Consider the following 13,888-nt stretch of genomic DNA (forward strand, 5'->3'; position numbering starts at 1 on the left):
TCCCTCCCTCAGGGCATTGTGGGTCAACCTACAGCAGGTGGACTGCAGCAGTTCAAGAAGGCAGCTCACCACCACCTTCTCAAGGGACAACTGGGGACCGGCAATAAATATAGGAGCAACCAATGGTGCCCACATCCCATGGGTGAACAAAGAAAAACAAACCAGTTGCATCCTTTCAGCAATCTGACAACCTCAATATCATGTTTACTGAGACCAGATTCCTGTTTCCATGTTTTAAAAAAGCTAACTTCAACTTCTCAAACCACAACAGCTGGGATTTCAACTCCTCATTCCCTGGGATTATAAGAACTGAAGGAGATTTGTATTAGTTAAAAAAGAATTGCGCTGTAGGAATTAATGGGACTGAAAGCTACTAAATCCCCAGGTCCTGATCACCTGCATTCCCAATGGGAATAGTTACTGGTAGACAAACAGGAGGCTGGAAGAACCCAGCAAGCCAGGAAGCATCTGGAGGAAAGGAGCAGTCAACATTTCGGGTATTTCCCTGGGTTGTCATCTTCTAGAAATTTGTAGAATCTGGAGCAGTCCTGGCAGATTGAGGAGTGACAAATGATTCAAAACGACCAGGAATTATAGCTCATTTAGTTTAACAACAGAAATAGGGAGTCCATTATAAAGGACATGATCATATGAAACTTTGGAACACCAATGCAGAGTCAATGTGGAAGAAAAATCATGTTTGACAAATTTACTGGAGTTTTTTTGTTCCCAGGACGTAACTTGTAGTATGAATGGGGGAGAAGCAGTGGGTGTAATGTATTTGGAGATTCAGAAACCTTAGATAAAGTCCCACATAAGAGGTCAGTATACAATATTGAAAGCACTTGGGATTGGCATACACTGGACAGAGAACTGGGCAGCAGATAGACCACAGAGAGGAGACTTAAATGGGTCATTTTCAGAGTGGAAGGTGATGATCAGTGGTTAGTGCTTGGCCCTCTGATATACACAATACATATCAATGATTTGGATGAAGGAATTCAGTGTAGTATTTCTAAGTTTATTGACAATGGAAACCTGGATGGAAGTGGGAGTGAGAGTGGTGAGGAGGATGTGAAGAGGCTTCAGATGATTGAGACAAGTTGAGTGAGTGAACAGTTGAATGGCAGATGCAGTATAATGTGGGTACGTGAGAAATTATCCACTTTGAAAGGAAAAACAGAATAGCGAAGTATCATTTAAATGGTGACAGATTGGGAAGTGGTGTTGTACAAAGAGACCTGAGTGCCCTTATGCACCAGTCGCTGAAAGCAAGCACATGTGCAGTAAGTAATTAAGAATGTTGACTTTCAATGCAAGAGGATTTGAGTACAGGAGCAGGAATGTCTATCTGCAGCTGTATAGGCTTCTCTGGAACAGAGTGTGCCCTTTTGGCATCCTTACTTAAGAATGGATCTATTTGCCTGAGAATAAATGCAGCAAATGTTCACCAGACTAATTCCTGGGATGGCAGGTTTCCTGTGGGAGAGATAAGGCCAATAATGTCCAGGGATGTGCAGGCTGGGTGGGTTAGCTGTGGGAAATGCAGGGTTACAGGGAAAGGGTGGGGGTGTAGGTCTGGCTGGGATGGTCTTCAGAGAGTCAGTGTGGATTTGATGGGCCAAATAGCCTGCTTCCACACTGTAGAGATTCTATGACTCAATGAGTAGGCCAGTATTGACTGGAATTTGGGAGAATGAGGGAGAGGAGCTAATCGAAGAGAAGATAATTCTGTTAGGGCTGGACATAGTGGATGCAGGGATAAGCCCACCCCCGCTTGTTCAGTTAGGGGGGAGATCTAGAACAAGGGGGTCATGGACTCCGGATACATGGTAGGTCATTTCAGACTGAGAAATTTCTTTACTCAGAGGGTGGTGGAATTCTCTACCACAGAAGGCTGTGTGTTCCAAGTCACTGAATCGATTTAAGAAATGGATAGATTCCTGGAGGCTAAGGGTGTCAAGAGGTGTGGGCAGAGAATGGCAGAGAAAGGATCAGCCATAATCAGGTTGAATGGTGCAGTAAGGGTTCATTGGGCTAGAATGGCCTACTCCTGCTACTATTTTCAATGTTTCTGTGACCTGCATACCCCCAATGATAAATACAGTGGAAATCCAATGGATTTCACAATAGGAAAGTGACTTAGACTGCCCAAAATAGACCTTTCTCCCCTTCCTCTTACTGTGGACGTACCCTCCCCTCCTTGTCCTATATGGAAAATGATCTCCTCAGGTCTCTAGGGCCCATTCAACTCAAGGGCACTCCCCGTTGTTAGCCATCGATGCGTGTGAGCAAGGGACTGCGGTATCACTTCCAGACTTGACTGGCTTTGGTTGGAGCAGCAAGTACCTTCAGTGCTTTTGCATTGGAGAAATCTTCTCCGTGGGTACCCCATGCATCCCCAAACCCACCCACTGCCCAGTTCCCATCCCCCTCCAGTCCCCTTCGCTCCCGGACCCCTGGTTGTTATCTAGTCCCTTATAGTACATAAAGACATTAAGCAAGGTTGGCCTGACTGCAAGGCCTCCCACAGTGGAGCCCAATGGTAGGCAGTGTCAAGGATACCACACACAAAGTGGGCACTGGAAAATAGTTGCTTTTTTGCACCAGTTAGGCCTTAACACAGGAGGGCAAGAGTTGGCAGCATAAACAATTGTATTGGGAATGATTTATTTATCCTGGTAACTTTGGTGGAAGTCGGATGTAGACTTTGTTTGTGTGTGTGCGGTGTTCCCACTGAAGTGACAGCGTCTGGCTGCTGGATCCCAGGAATCCATTGCACTCACTGCTTTGGTCCAATAACAGTGTTTGCCTTACATCCAGGAACACCTTAAATTAGAAATGTCACCAGCAAAAATGGTAGGATGGACCCGACAGAGACAATGTGGGAGAGAATGAGTGACAGACAGAGAGAGAGATGTGAGGGAAAGGGTGAGTTTGGGTGACAGAGTTTGAGAGGAAGACTTTGCAAAGAGAAACATTTAGAGTGGGGAAGAGAGTGAGAGATGGAGAGACAGTGAGAGAATGGGAGGAAAAGAGAATGATGAAGAGAGAGAGAGAGCCAAAGAGAGATGCAGAGAAAGCAGCTTCACAGTAAGGGAGTGGGTGGACTGCGGGGGAAGATGTGATGTGCAAAGTGTTTGTCAAATGTACCTAACACTTTTTATATTTTCTGCCCTCAGGTGTGATAAACAGGTGTACACCAATCAAATATCACTACTCCTCAGCAATCCTTCCGAAAAATCTTTCATACAACATCACGAAAACCATCCGGCAAGACGAGTGGCACTCCCTGCGTAAGTGTCTCTCCCTCTTTGTCTGTTAACCCTTCTCTTCAAAGGGTCATATGATTAGATGGCCATGCTGGGCAGTGCCATCTAATGGTGGCATGACTGATGGCCTCTGAGGCTTGGTAGGGTGTTGTTGGGTCATTAACCATTAACCATCCAGAGGCTGTGTTGGAGGGAAGGACAATGAGGGTGAATGTGTGATTGATCACACTGTGCTGTGGTGGTGTTGAATATGTGGACACAGAGACCTGCTGAGCTGAGAATTAGGGACGCTCATATAGTTTGGAAACTAGCACCATCGTGCTCAGTACCCTGCCCATGGGTGATGCTTCCCTTCAATTATATGCCACAGACACACGGGGATGGCTACAAATTGGTGGGATTGCACATGATGACTCCACATTCCTGACAGCCAAACTCTAGGAACACGCTAAATAAAATCCGAAAGAACTGCGGGTGCCTGTAAATCAGAAATGGAAACAGAAATTTCTGGAAAAGCTCAGCAGGTCTGGTAGCATCAATGGAGAGAAATCAGAGCATCTGTGGAGAGAAATCAGAGTTAACATTTCGGGTTCCAGTGACCCTCACAACTTCTGAAGTAAGGTCACTGGACCCAAAACGTTAACTCTGATTTCTCTCCACAGATGCTGCCAGACCTGCTGAGCTTTTCCATCAATTTCTGTTCTTCTTTCTCAGAAGATGCCAGTGTCTTTCTTCCCAGTTCCTGGCCTGAGGCTGGTGGGGGTTTAAGACGGAGGGTGTAGCTCTATGAGGGGGCAGGGCCGGATGGACAGCTAGCGTGGGGAGGGGTAGGTCAGAGAGGGAGGGGTCGGGGGTGAGGTGTTTTAGACAAAAGGCCGAGCCAGCGAAAGACAACTGGAAACAAAATCACTGAACGTGCACACTGCTGGCTGCCTGTTCCTAGCTAAGTTGAACTGACCATCGTAAATAAATAACCCACCATGATAACGGTCTGGTTTCTGAATGGAATCGGTGTGTGTTCCTTCTGCATATCAATATCCAGCAGAGTAAAGCCTAAATCTACGAGAGGTGCCCAAATGTAGCAGTACTGCAAAACCCATTTTTATCTGCTGAAGAAAGCCCCCAGAATCCTGACATTTCATTACCAGGTGGTAGGAGCTAGGAAGCAGATAGTTTTTGTCAGTGTTTTAGTTCAGTTGCTAATAACTGATTGGTTAGTCATCTGGTTACTAGACTGTCCGTCTCTAATATTTTGAATTTGCCCTTTCTCTGTGAACTTCCCAATGACAGCAGTGAGCCCCGCGTTAAGACCCATCACAGATGCTTGACTCTTACTGGCAAAGAAACTCACATGAGCCAGCCAGATTATTAATGAGGTGATTTTGCCCATTTGACAAATGTAATGAAGTGAATACGAAATAAATGAAATGTGAAAAGTCTAGGTTGGCGAGGAACTTCCATTTGTCCTTCACACAGCCCCCTGCCACCAATTTCCTGTTGAGAGAGCGAAAGAGAGACAGACGTGCACAATATCTTCTGAGAAACTTTCATCTTTACAACGTGACTACAGAACATAAGAGATCTGAGCTGGAGTTGACCATGCAGCTCCTCAAGCCTGCTCCACTGGTCAATAAGATGATGGCTGGTTTAACTATGGCCTTAACTGCAAATTCCTGTCTGTACCCTATTACCCTTAACAGCAACATCAACCAAGAATCTACCTGAAATATACTTAGTACATTTTAAAGCTAACAGTCTGCAGAGTCTTTTGTTTCTCTTCAGACCTCTGTGTGCGTGTGTCTCTGTGAAAGTGTGTCTGTGTATGTCTCTGTGAGTGAATGTATCAGTGTGTCTGAGTGTGTGTATGTATATGAGTGTGTGTCTGTGTGTGTGCACATGTGTGTGTGTGCATGTGTCTCTGTGAGTGTGTGTCTGTGTGTGTGTAAGTACGTGAGAGTGTGTGTCTGTATGTGTGTGCCTGTGAGTAAGTATGTGTGTGTGTCTTGTTGAGTCTGAGTGATTGTGTGTGTGTGTGTGTGTCTCTCTCTCTGAGTGAGTGTGTGTGTGTGCCTCTGAGTGTGTGTGCCTGTGTGTGTGTGTCTGTTCCTCTAAGTGTGTGTCTGAGTTTGTATGTGTGTGTATGTCTTGGTGTGAGTGTATGTGTATGTGTGTGCACATTTGTGTCTGCGTGTATCAACATGCATGTGTGCATGTGCACATATGTTTGAGCAGATGTGTGTGGGTGTTAGGTATTTTTAAAGGTGTCTGTACATGGCATAATGTTAATGTCACTGCACCAGCAAGGCACAATCCTAAGTAAAATGTCCTGGAGACATGGGTTTGAATTCCACCTTGGCAGGTAATGTAATTTGAATTCAATAAAAATCGGAAATAGAGAGCTAGTTTAATAGTGACCATGTAAACCCGGTCAGTTGTTGTTTGTAAAAATTGTTTTTTTAAAAACAAAACATTTGGTTCACAACTGCCCTTTAGGGTAGGAAAGGAACAGATTGTTCTTAATACTGGACCTGAAAATGTATGAGATCTTAGGAATTGGCCATTCCACCAGCCTGGATAAAATACGCATAGTGGAGAAGTGTCATTAGTTAAGGAACCTGCTCCCGTCTCAGTTCTAAGATACAAAGCCAGCAACAGTGGGAAATGCTTCAAACAGATCTCGCATCATCAAAACAGAATTAGATCCCCCCAACCGGAGCAGCAGGTGGGAGGATAGAAACATCGATGGTAGTTTGAACTGGGGCTGGCACATGCTTTCCTGAACCAGGGACAGAATAAGACCCTGTCCAAACGGTTTCCCATGTGTACTGGGGTGTGGGATTGCGGTGGTGAGGGGGCTGTAGTGGGTACAAGGGCCTAGCTATCTCCTGTGAAAACAAAGACTTTACTTCCCACTCCCATACCCTTTACCTTGGCCATCGCCAGGAATGGTGATAAAAAGACCCCGTCAGCTTTCCCATGTATTCTGAGAGCGTCCGGCTCCGTCTCGCCCAACTCCCCCCTCAGCCGACACTCTTTTCCATCTTCTCGTTTTCACATTTGTCTGTGTAACAGCCCCGGGCCTGATTTTAACCCCAAACGGATTTTGACTGCAAGTTAAAATCGCCGAACATTTTGCTCCTGTTTGATGTGAGACTGATACCATTACTGTAGCCCAGTCACCAAACCCGCACCGTAGCTGTTCACCTGGGTCTGTCATATGACGTCAGATCTCCTGGTCTCCTTTGAACCTAAGCTGTGCATCCAACTCTGTATCATCTCCATCTCCAAGATCATCAACCACTGCCTTACCCTCTCTCCAGCTACAGGAGGAACCCACATCCATCTTATTGTCCCTCTGGATAACAGCACAGTCTATCAATTTCAGCGTTCCTCCTGGCTGCTGTCCCATCTCACACCCTCAATAAATTCTAAAAATCTGTCTCCAATCTTGCATAAAATCTTGTTTTAAATGGATATTTTAATGGGATCAGGGAATTACTCGTAGGGTCAGATATTGTGGCCCATCCCAGATTTTTATTGAGTTCAATGGCTTCCAGACCATTTCAGAGGGTAGTTAAGAGTCAACCACATTGCAGTGGGTCTGGAGATACACGTAGGCTAGACTAGATAAGGGTGGCAGATTTCCTCCCCTGAAGAATGTTAGTGAACCAGACGGGTTCTCACAACAATCCATGTTGGTTACATGGTCACCATTATGAGTAGCTTTACGTTTCAGATTTATGTATGGAATTTAAATTCTACAATTAGTGATGTTAGGGTTAGAAACAGTGTTTCCAGGACATTAACTCTGTGCCTCCTCATTGCTGTTCCAGCATCATTACAGTATCTCTTCTGGTCACCCATAAGCCCTATGCTCACATACTTACATTCAATCTAACTCACTTCCTGACTCCCCAAAGCCTGTCCAAAATCTACAAGGCACAAGCCAGGAGTGTGATGGAATACTCCCCACTTACTAGGATGAGTGCAGCCCCAACAACGCTCAAGAAGCTTGACACCATCCAGGACAAAGCAGCCCACTGGATTGGCATTGCATCCATAAGCTTCAACATTCATTTATTCCAGCACCAACACCCAGGAGCAGGAGTGTGTAACATCTACAAGATGCAGTGACTTGCCAAGGCTCCCTAGACAGCAGCTTCCAAACCCATGACCACTTCCATCTAGAAGGACAAGGGCAGCAGATACATCGGCACCTGCAAGTTACTACCAAACCACTCACCACCCTGACTCGGAAATACATCACCATTCCTTCATTGTCGCTGGGTCAAAATCCTGGAATTCCCTCCCTAAGGGCATTGTGGGTCTACCTGCAGCACATGGACTGCAGCGGTTCAAGAAGGCAGCTCGCCACCACCTTCTCCGGGGAGATTAGCCTGATGACAATAAATGTTGGCTTAGCAAGTGACACCCTCATCCGTTGAATGAATTTTATAAGAGTCTTCCTGGGGCTGTGTGTTGTCAAACCTGATAGAAGGATGACTGAAAAAGCTTTCTTGCTTTCAATCTGATTTCAGGTCTTAATGCTTCAGTTTCTAACCCAGGGCACTGTGCCCTTCCCGCTGCTGTTTTCAAAGCTATTGTGAGCTCGAAGCAATTATTCCGATGAGTTCAGTGAAAGGTGCACAGCACTGATGACTCTGTTAACACCAAACACACACTCACTATCTCTCCAGACAGGCCACTTTTCATTTACTTACTTTATTGGTTCTCTGCAGTTCATTGATTTTTTTTTTGATTGAAGTTTTTAAGAAGAAAAATGAACGAGTGACCTGTGCTTGCTGACACCAGCCAAGGACAGTGTAATCCCAAACAAACTGAACTAGCAGGAGTCTCAGAATTAACAGGATTGTGAGTGAAATGCTGAGGCAAACAGTAAGGACCAAGCTTTGGCCTGGGTTTAGCTGATAGAATCATGAAGTGAAAGAGTCAAACAACACAGAAACAGACCCTTCAGCCCAACTCATCCATGCCGACCAGGTATCCTAAACTAAGCTTGGCCCATTTGCCTGCGTTGGCCCATATCCCTCTAAACCTTTCCTAGCCACGTCTTTCAAATGTTGTAACTGTACCCACATCTATCAGTTCTTCTGGCAGCTCATTCCACAAACCCACCACCCTCTGTGTGAAAAAGTTGCCTCTTAGGTCCCTTCCAAATCTTTCCCCTCTCAACTTAAGCCTATGCCCTCTGGTTTGGGACTTCCGTACCTTGGGGGAAAAGACCTTGGCTATTCACCCTATCCATGCCTCTCACGATTTTATAAACTTCTATAGGGTCATCCCTCAGAGTCCGACGTTCCAGGGGAAAAGATCCCAGCCTCTCCTTATAACTCAAACTGTCCAGTCTCAGGAACATCCTTGTAAATCTTTTCTGCAACCTTTCCACAATAACTAATTTCTGTTGATGATGGTTAACCAGTCAGATAGACACTCTCAGTTGTCTAACTGTGAGTAGCAGGCCAGAGGGGAAAATCCATGCTGACCAGCCTTACAATGCCAGGAACCCAGGTTTGATTCCACCCTCGGGCAACTGTCTGTGTGGAGTTTGCACATTCTCCCTGTGTCTGCGTGGGTTTCCTCTGGGTGCTCCGGTTTCCTCCCACAGTCCAAAGATGTGCAGGCTAGGTGAATTGGCCATGCTAAATTACCCATAGTGTCTAGGGATGTGTAGATTAGGTGGGTTATAGGGGGATGGGTCTGGGTGGGACGTTCTGAAGGTCGGCGTGGACTTGTTGGGCCAAAGGGCCTGTTTCCACACTGGGATTCTATGATCTTCTATGAATGATCCCAGTGTAGCAGTAGGGGAGTGCTACCTGGTTAGAAGCACAGTCTACTGATCTGATATTAAACCGAAGCCCCTCTCGAGTGATCATGGCCGCTATTTGAAGGAAATGATCCCTAAGTGTCCCGATTAGTCTTTGTCTCTTCACCGGCATTGCTAAATTGGTTGATCAGGTTGTTATCACATTGTTGATGGAATTAATTCTCTCTGTAAACACTGCAGCACTGGCAGGTCACAGATCTGCTTTGAGACACTCCTTTTCAGTTTGTGATCCAGATGAAGGAATTAAAAACCGCCTGTTGAGGTATGACGAGATTTGAGGGCCTCTTGATATATAAAAAAAACCGAGAAGAGCATTCAATTTACTGCACAGCTGTTCAGTGAGGGCAGAGCTGCCCCAGAATGATCAGATATGGTTTCATTTCTGCTCTCTGCATTCATTTCTTCAAAACACTAGATTCCTGAACAGGACTGAAGCAAGGAGTGTTATTTGCCGACAGCAGTAAGATCTTACATGGAGCAATAAGGGTGAAGAAAAATGATTTGGGACATGTTGAGCCTACAGTACTCATGTCATTGTAATCAGTCAGAACCTCTTCACTCCTGTGCTGCACAGTTTGAAGTGTTTTAGCAAGGCAGAATATATATGTTTGTATAAAAACCGAGAGAACCGCAGATGCTGTCAATCAGGAACAAGAACAGAAGTTGCTGGAAAAGCTCAACAGGTGAGGAAAAATCAGAGTTAATGTTTCAGTTTTGGTGATCTTTCCTTAGAACTGGACCCAGTCCACTAGTGGTCACCGGACCGGAAAAGTTAACTTTGATTTTTCTTCCCAGATGCTGCCAGACTTGCTGAGCTTTTCCAGCATCCTCTTGTTTTATTCCTGATGGTGTGAGTGCACATGTGCGTGCATGTGTGTGTGTGTGTGTGTGTGTATACGCGCGCGCGCGTGTGTGTGCAATGTGTGTGTGCGCGCGCGTGTGTATGTGCATGTGTGTGTGCATGTGTGTGTGTACGGGTGTGTGTATTCATGTGTGTGCGTGCGTGTGTGTGTGTGTGTGTGTTGGCGTGCGTGTGTGTGTGTGTGTGTTTGTGTGTGTGTGCGTGCATGCGTGCGTGGGTATGCGTGCATGTGTGCATGCGTACGTGTGTGTGCGCGCATTTGTGTGTGGCTGTATGTGTGTGAGTGTGCGCGTGCATGTGTGTGTGTGTGCATGCATGTGTGTACGTTTGTGTGTGTGTGCATGTGCGTATGTGTGTGTGTGTGTGCATGCTTGCATGTGTGTGTGTGTGTGCGTGTGTGTGCTTGTGTGTGTATGTGTATTTGTTTGTGCATGTGTGCGTGCGTGTGTTTGTGTGTGCGTGTATGTGCGTGCGCGTGTGTATGTGTGTGTGTGCATGTGTGCGTGCGTGTGTGTGCTTGTGTGTGTGTGCACGCGCGTGCATGTGTATGTGTGTGTGCGTGCGTGTGTGTGCGCGTGTGTGTGTGTTTTTCTGATTGTGAGTATGTAAGTCTGAGTATTTATAGGGCTGGGGGATGCAGAAACGTTTTAACGTTGGTTATACTTGTCTCATCATAAACCCAGTAGGAGACTTTGATATCAAGCAGCGTCATTTTAAACTGCGTGACCTTTCCCTTTCACCAGAAACCGTGCTGTCATTAAATATTGAGTGGACTCTCACAGCCTGAAGGCGCGATTGAATTTAATTGCAGAGTGAATTTGTTCATTTGAGAGTGTATCTCGTCCAGGATTACCTTGTTTCCTCCGGCACTGTGGGCCCTCTCTCTGCCTTGCTCTCTCTCTCTCTCCCTCGCTTTGCCACTCTCTCAGGGACACAAGATGGCATCCACCTGAACAGCTCCCTTCCATCTGAGAGAGTGGATTCTTGATCCTTTGTCATCATGATGTTACCATATCTGTCAGTGCTTCACTAGTAGGGGGCTGGCAGGTTAGGACTGCACTGAGCACTCAGTCTAATGGCCCGCACTGACCCCAGCTTTTGGTGGGAGAGAGGGGTCTTACTGATTGCTGGTTGCTTGGTCTTTTCTGCAGCATGTGCAGCATAATTGCCCCTTTCTCACCTTCTGCATTAAAAGACATTAAGGGGCGTTGCGGTGACTCAGTGGTTAGCACTGCTGCCTCACAGCGCCAGGGACCCAGGTTCGATCCCATCCTCGGGCGACTCTGTGTGTGCAGTTTTGCACATTCTCCCTGTCTCTGCGTGGGGTTTCCTCTGGGTGCTCCGATTTCCTCCCACAGCCCAAAGACCATAGAACAGTACAGCACAGTACAGGCCCTTCGGCCCACGGTTGTGCCGACCTATTATCCTACCAAAGATGTGCAGGTTCGGTGGATTGGCCATGCAACATTGCCCATAGTGTTCAAGGATGGGTAGGTTAGGTGGATTAGCCATGGGAAACGCAGGGTTACAGGGAAAGGGTAACGGGGGGGATGGGTCTGGCTGGGATTCTCTTCAGAGGATTGGGGTAGACTCAATGGGCCGGGTGGCCTGTTTCATCATTGTAGGGATTCTATGATTAAGAAGCATGTTTATTTTTAGTTGCAAAAATATACATTATTCATAAAAAACGTCTTCATGCACATACGCAGGTATCAAAGCCGTTTGTTCTGTACCATATATGCACTTGGAGCACAAACAAACGTTGGGGTTTGACTTGCTGTGCAATTGCAACAAACCTAAAGGCGTTTCTTACTTATGCAAGATACTGTTTACGTGTATCTGAGGCACCGAGAGGAGTACTGATAACTGAACGGTCCCCCATTGTATTTTGGCAGAAAGACCTCAGGTGGAAGCATGTTGCAGGGAACAGTGCAGTTCCAGGATTACCTGGATTTTAAAACCTCTCTGCTCACTCCCTCCACAGCCTCTTTCCCCCTCCCTACCTCTGTAATCTCCACCTGCCCTCCGAGAGCACCCCTCCAGTTGTCCCCGTGAAAGCCCCGGAGACTTTTGACGACAATAAAGTTGCCGTCTAAATGCATGTTGTTGTTGTTGTTGTTCCCCCTGCACTGACTGGGGATCAGTGAGGTTAATGGAGTATGAGCGATCAAAAGTTAGGCCTTTCTACTTGTGCAACAGGGTCATATTGCCCAGTGTCCAGCCTACCCTGATCTCTCGGCGAGAACGAGATTAGTTCAGACCAAACAGCCAGTGTTAAATGTGTCGCGTTTAGTTGTCGGATGGAGAATGATTGGCCAGGTCACGGTCACAGCGTGAAATTGAATGCAGTGCAGCATGTTGGTAGCTGTGTGCTGACTGGTTCGCTGATGCCAACATCAACCAGCTGCCACCACATCTGCCCAGGCCTTCTGCTGCCGTTTGCTGATCTTCGATGTGATATCTCACGCGTATCGGATCCTGGCTCATCCCAGCCCTCAATTGTCCTCGGAAGTCTTGTTCAGAGTTTGTGATATCCCTATGACAGGCAACCTTAGACCGCAGGAACCCGTCCAACAACAAGAGGCAGATCCTGTCATATCTATTAGGCCTTGCCAGCCTTCGTGCATAAATCCACACACATCAGTCACCTTCAGTGAAGGCAATCCGGACACAGTTCTCTGGATTAATTCCAGAGATGAAAGGCTTGTCTTGTGAGGAGAGATTCAGGCCCATATTCGCTAGAGTTTAGAAGAATGAGAGGTGTTCGCATTGAGGTGGATAAGATGCTGAAAAGGATTGACAAAGTAGAGGCAGAGACGCCTTTTCCTTATGTGGGGCACAGTCACAGTTTTAAGTTTAAGCCAATTTAAAGCAGCGGTGGGGAGAAATCACTTCACTCAGAGAGTTGTGAATCTGTGGAACTCACTCTCCCAGGAGTACAGTGGATGGCGTAACATTGAGTAAATTTAAGGAGAAGATCGATTTTAATTAGTAATGGGTTAAGGGGTTATGGGTAGCGGGCAGGAAAGTAGAGTTGAGGCTAAGGTGAGATCAGCCATGATCATATCAAATGGAGGAGCAGGCTAAGGGGCTGAGTGGCCTACATCTGCTCCTCAATCTTATGATGTTTCCTGGAACGGTGCACTGCACAAAGTTGCCCTTAAGTAGCTGTCATGTGCCATGGCTAGCATGCTAGCCTCTAAGTCAAAACAATGTGGGTCCAAGGACGTTCTCAGAACCTTCAAAGCACAAAGCGTAGGATGGAGGGAATGCTGGACAATTCCAGGCCTTGACTTTCAGGTGGGATGTTAAATCAGGCTGAGGAGAGAGCAGACTGCCTGGAAGAAGGGGGGCTGGTTTCTGCATAGTGTCCTGACCAACATTTACCCAACATCACCAAAACCGGCTGTGATGTCGACACTGCTCATGGGATCGAGTTGCTTGCAAATTGTGTGCCCCGCATACCAAAGGTGAATGTACAGTATTGGCTGGGACTTCGAAATGCAAGATTTTTATTCCTTTAAGCTATCAAGGAGGCCGACGCAGTCACGTTGACGGTGAAAGCTATCAGCAATTCAGAACCGTCCACCAGCTTTCCCTCACCATTTCAAGACAGACAGCAGGAAACCCATTCCTGCAGCACAGCATCAAACCTCACTCTTATGAGTAACTCACTACGAGTATGAGTAACTGCAGTTGCTGCATTTAATTACTGCCTGTACAATTGCCAGCCATTCATTGCTGAACTTTACTATCGCTGGTGAATCATGTCATGTTCATCTGATACCACTCCAGGATTTGACTATTCCCATTCCCTGTCCCCTGTTCCTCAGGTGGAAAAGATACAGAAACAAGCCAGGAGTGGCTGGAATCATGTTGACTGCTCAGCAAGAAGCCACTCACCCATTG

At 46.5% G+C, this 13,888-nt stretch overlaps 1 protein-coding gene across 1 annotated transcript in view; it reads left to right on the forward strand.

Moving 5' to 3' along the window:
* Window positions 1-13,888, forward strand: part of tmem178bb (transmembrane protein 178Bb) — a 275,699-nt gene that overhangs the window by 49,149 nt on the left and 212,662 nt on the right. The window contains exon 2 of the mRNA XM_048607682.1: window positions 3,183-3,296. Coding sequence (XP_048463639.1) covers window positions 3,183-3,296 — 114 coding nt within the window. The remainder of the gene's footprint in view (window positions 1-3,182; window positions 3,297-13,888) is intronic.

This window comes from Rhincodon typus, chromosome 18 (assembly GCF_021869965.1).
Source record: "Rhincodon typus isolate 14 chromosome 18, sRhiTyp1.1, whole genome shotgun sequence".
Classification (NCBI taxonomy): Eukaryota; Metazoa; Chordata; class Chondrichthyes; order Orectolobiformes; family Rhincodontidae; genus Rhincodon; species Rhincodon typus.